This window comes from Medicago truncatula, chromosome 8 (assembly GCF_003473485.1).
Source record: "Medicago truncatula cultivar Jemalong A17 chromosome 8, MtrunA17r5.0-ANR, whole genome shotgun sequence".
NCBI classification, from domain to species: domain Eukaryota; kingdom Viridiplantae; phylum Streptophyta; class Magnoliopsida; order Fabales; family Fabaceae; genus Medicago; species Medicago truncatula.
Window position 1 is genome coordinate 11,683,921 of NC_053049.1, and position 4,404 is coordinate 11,688,324.

A 4,404-nucleotide genomic window follows, 5' to 3' on the forward strand; every position below is an offset into this window, starting at 1 on the left:
TACATTGTACACATGTTGATTCTTAATTGTTAACAACAGTTTTATATTTATTTTTATATGGAGGTAAGAACAAGATTGTACCATAAGGTTTTAACCTATTCTAAAAGTAAAAAACAAATGTTTTTCATTGATAGCTTGGTGACATAACCCGTATGTTCCACCAAATTAAACTAACCATTGGTCTTGATGAAAAACAAACTTATTAAATTAAGTGTCCAGATTATTTGACACAAGAATTTTGTCTTTTTGAACTTGATATCTCTATAAATATCCTAATGGCTAAACTCTAACTTTACACCATAATTTAGAAAAAACAAATAAAAATAATAAAATGAAGGGTGTCAAAATGAGTTCAAGTTCCATTCAAACAATGATCATTCTTGTAATCCTTGTATCAACTTTGTGCTCAAGCATTGAAGCTTCAACCAGAAAACCAAATAGAAGAAGGTTTAAACCAGAACATCGTCATAAAGCAATCTTAACATTGAACAGCTTTGAAAAAGGTGGAGATGGAGGAGGACCATCAGAGTGTGACAACAAGTTTCACTCTGACAAGACACTTGTTGTAGCATTATCAACTGTTTTGTTCAACCACAAGAAGAGGTGTCTGAAAGAGATTACTATATTTGGTAATGGTAAAAGGGTTAATGCCAAGGTTGTTGATGAGTGTGATTCAAGTAAAGGGTGTAAGAACAATATTGTTGATGGTTCTGCTGCTGTTTGGAAGGCTTTGGGTGTGCCTAAAAAGAAAAGGGGTGAAATGGACATTTTCTGGTCAGATGCTTGATGCAATCAAATGTGAATTGATTATATATATGTTAGTGTGTATTTATCATAATATACACACATAATATAAAGAAAAAAAGACATAAGTGTCTCATTTCAAATAAAAACACAAACTCTCGATAAAAAGGTCATGAAAAAGTTTACCATTAGGGTTTTCATTCTCCACATCAATATCATGGAAAATATTTGATAGGTACACCCAACTTCCAATTTAAAAAAGAGAGAAAAAGAAAGTTGGTGTGATATATGTAGTATATTAGTGATGTGATGTGATAAGAGATAGAATGAAAATGAGATGTTGAACGGTGTATGAAAATTAAGAGTGTCAAATGTATCATTGTTGTAATATCATGAATATGTCAATAAAGTGTCGGTTTAGTGATATGAAATTGCTTTCTTATGTCGAGACAAAAAGTTGAAATATTTTTTTATTTAATTATATAATTGGATAATTAATTAAATATTTAATTAATTGATATGAGATTAATTTGAATGGATGTTGGAATGATCCATTTCATAATAATGAAAACCCTAAGCCACAAGCCAATGAGTGCTTGTCATATGTATGTTTCTTTGCGTTTTAGAAGTATCATCGATAAGCCGCCTACCATCAATAGTTCATCCACGAATATTCCTAATATCTTTGATAGATCAACATGTCGTATATCCTAATTCATATATTACATGTTTATTTCACTCCTGCTTTAAAGTATAATTGTAGATTGGGACTTTGGCCCTCTTCTGTACCAAAATAAATAAATTATAATTGTAGGTCTAATCTTTGTATTTTGTTTACATGTGTATTTGTTGGAAGAGGATAATAATAGATTCCATTTTGTTAAGTGAAATTGAACGGTTTTACTTTTGCTTTTATAAAAAAGTATTGATCCTTGTTAAAAGATAGGTGTGAATTATGTTTGATCCATTTCATGGTAACAGTTGTGTCTCGAAGAGCTTATTGTCTTATTTTGTTTGGCTTGATACCAAAGGTTATGTCCCCTTTTGAATTGACGAATTTTAGACCAATTTCGCTATTAGGTAATTTCCTACTTGCCTAATTCAGCTAACAAAACAATTATATTTAGGTGCAAACAGCTATTAACATGATATGTTGTTTGGTCAAAAAAAAATGATATGTTGTTGGTATTGCAAAAAAAAAAAAAAAACGAAATGCCGCAACATCATAATTTATACCTGACTAATGATTTGGTGTTATAAATTACATGGTTTCTTATTGGAAACATTTTTAATAAACGATTGTTTCTTTTGAGCTAAATTGAATATTTGGTCCCTTAACTTATTTAACGTGTTCATTTTGATCACTTAGTTAGTTATTGTAACATTTAAGTCCATTAATTATGCTTTTATCCGTCAAAGAAATCTTTTATGTTAAGTTTTGTGAAAAAAACACGTTAACCTTCATCACATCGTTCATCAGAAAACTAAAAAAATTCGTCACCTTCGTCACATAACCTAGAAAATCATCTTATTTTATTTTTACTTTTCTTCTTCCCTCCCAATCTTTATTATCTTCATCATCTTCCATGAACTTCATTAAACAAATCCAAATACATCATATACAACCTTTATAAACCATCACCAACTTTATTTTTCTTCTTTCTTTGTCTTAATCACCAGCCTTCTTCAAACCTGTAAACCATAAACTCTCTAAAATCCAAATCCAAACTAAAAAAAAAAAAAAAAAAAAAAATCAATGTTAATTTTTCCCCAAAATTCAAAACCCTAAACCTATAAATTTAACATTCAAACTTTAATTTACTACTTTCTTTGGTCTCAAATACAAGTAATTTTCATTTTTAGGTTTATTGAATAATAATGTACCTGATCTATAATATAGATTAGACACATCGCTTATTCAATAAACTTGGAAAAAATATTTAATTATATTTAAGATAGAAAAAAGTATGTTATGAGAGACTATATTAATCTCTATCTATTAATTTTAAGTTTTGTCCTCAAATTTGTTTTACCCTTAGTCCTTATTTGACTCATCTACCCAAATGAGATTGTTTAGGTCTCTAGTTGCTTAACAAAGGGTTATAAATTTGAATTTTGTTATTCATTGTAATCCTATTTTTTATCGAGGGACTAGAGTCTGTAATTATGTGCAAAGAATATCTTATTTACACCAAAATTTTCTTATTTGGTTGTTTATAAGAATTATTGACGAATTAAATACACTTATTTTTGTAAAAGAATGTCAAAAATAGGGATGAACTCATTTTTTTAAGGATACATTATTGAGGAAACAAATGAAAACATATCAACAGCATTTCTATGATGTTTTATTATTGAGTAGTGCTATATATATCTCTAGAAAAATAACATCAAGAATAAAGAGCAGTCAATCACAATGCACTATTTACCACAATTTAAGAAAGTGTAGTTGAAAAATACGAAGTGAACAAATAAATCATACAATTAAAATTTGCCATGCTGTGTCTGAAAAAATTCTTGATACATTTCCTTCACTGGAAATAACATTTTCCTTTGTTATTAACGTCTGAAATGTAGCTGGTTATATGATCATGCCCAAGGATCCTGACTTTTGATTTTGTCGTATTTATAGACAGTAATATGCTGATGTATGCACCATATGATGACAAATTGGTCCATTTTTTTACTGGGAAAGTAACAGAAAATCATGTTCAATAGAATATCTATGATCACGTATATATCAATGTTTACTAACACGACAAGAAAAATGGTTATAAACTAATAACTATAGGCTTGTATCATCATTGTTTAGTTGATGTCCATTCATCGTTTAGTTGTTTAGTAGTGGTTTTTAACTGTCTTCATGTGATTAAAAAGGTACTTTTTTGGTCTCTTGTATTTGGGTGGGAATAGGAAGCACGAAATAGTGTTTTTATGTTCTCTAAAAAAATCATTGGCCTGCATGTATAAAATATAAGTTCAATTTCACACTATAGTATAAAAAAGACCAAATTTTATGTTTAATAAGTTGCATCAGATTACCTCTTTAGGTTTTTTTACTTTAAATAGCCTTTAATGTTAGTAATAGTGTGCATCTAGAGCTTTAAGTCATAAAATATAGGGTTAATAATATTTTACTCCTGTAATATAGGTAATTTTCGAATTTACCACGTGTAATATTTTTTTTGTTTTTATCGTTGTAATTTTTTTCTTTCAGAATACACCATAATAGGTCATTTTTAAAAAAAAAATCTAAAAATTTTGGTTTTTGAATGGCTTATTCGAGGGGTAATTTGAAACAATTTTTTTTATAAGGATGAAAACAATTTTTTTTACAGGGGACAAACCTGGAAATGACCTATATGACAGGGGGTAAAGCACTATTAACCCTAAAATATATGTACAATTACATTTTTTTTCATCAAACTCGGTTAAAAAGTTAGCGTGTAAAAATTCATCATTCTAAAATTAGGATTCATATGTATATTATTTAGTCTTAATTTGAAACAAATTTGATCGATTAATTCATTTATAACGCAGTTGAAAAAATATTTACCTCTAAAATTAAGAGGGAATTGGAAAACAATAAGAAAAAATGTATGTAAGTGGTCATGTTTGTTGTCATAAGGCTTTTTCGACCTTTCACCTCAATATTAAATA

At 28.4% G+C, this 4,404-nt stretch overlaps 1 protein-coding gene across 1 annotated transcript; it reads left to right on the forward strand.

Annotated features, from left to right (window-relative positions):
- Positions 1 to 309: 309 nt before the first annotated feature.
- LOC25500899 (putative ripening-related protein 1) lies at positions 310 to 1,175 on the forward strand. Its single transcript, XM_013589399.3, has one exon. It carries the CDS (start codon positions 332 to 334, stop codon positions 785 to 787), a length of 456 nt encoding a protein of 151 aa, XP_013444853.2. The 5' UTR covers positions 310 to 331; the 3' UTR covers positions 788 to 1,175.
- The last annotated feature ends 3,229 nt before the right edge of the window (positions 1,176 to 4,404 follow it).

Bases quoted from the DNA above. Each gene is read 5' to 3' on its own strand.
- LOC25500899 (XM_013589399.3), top strand. From the start codon at position 332: ATGAAGGGTGTCAAAATGAGTTCAAGTTCCATTCAAACAATGATCATT.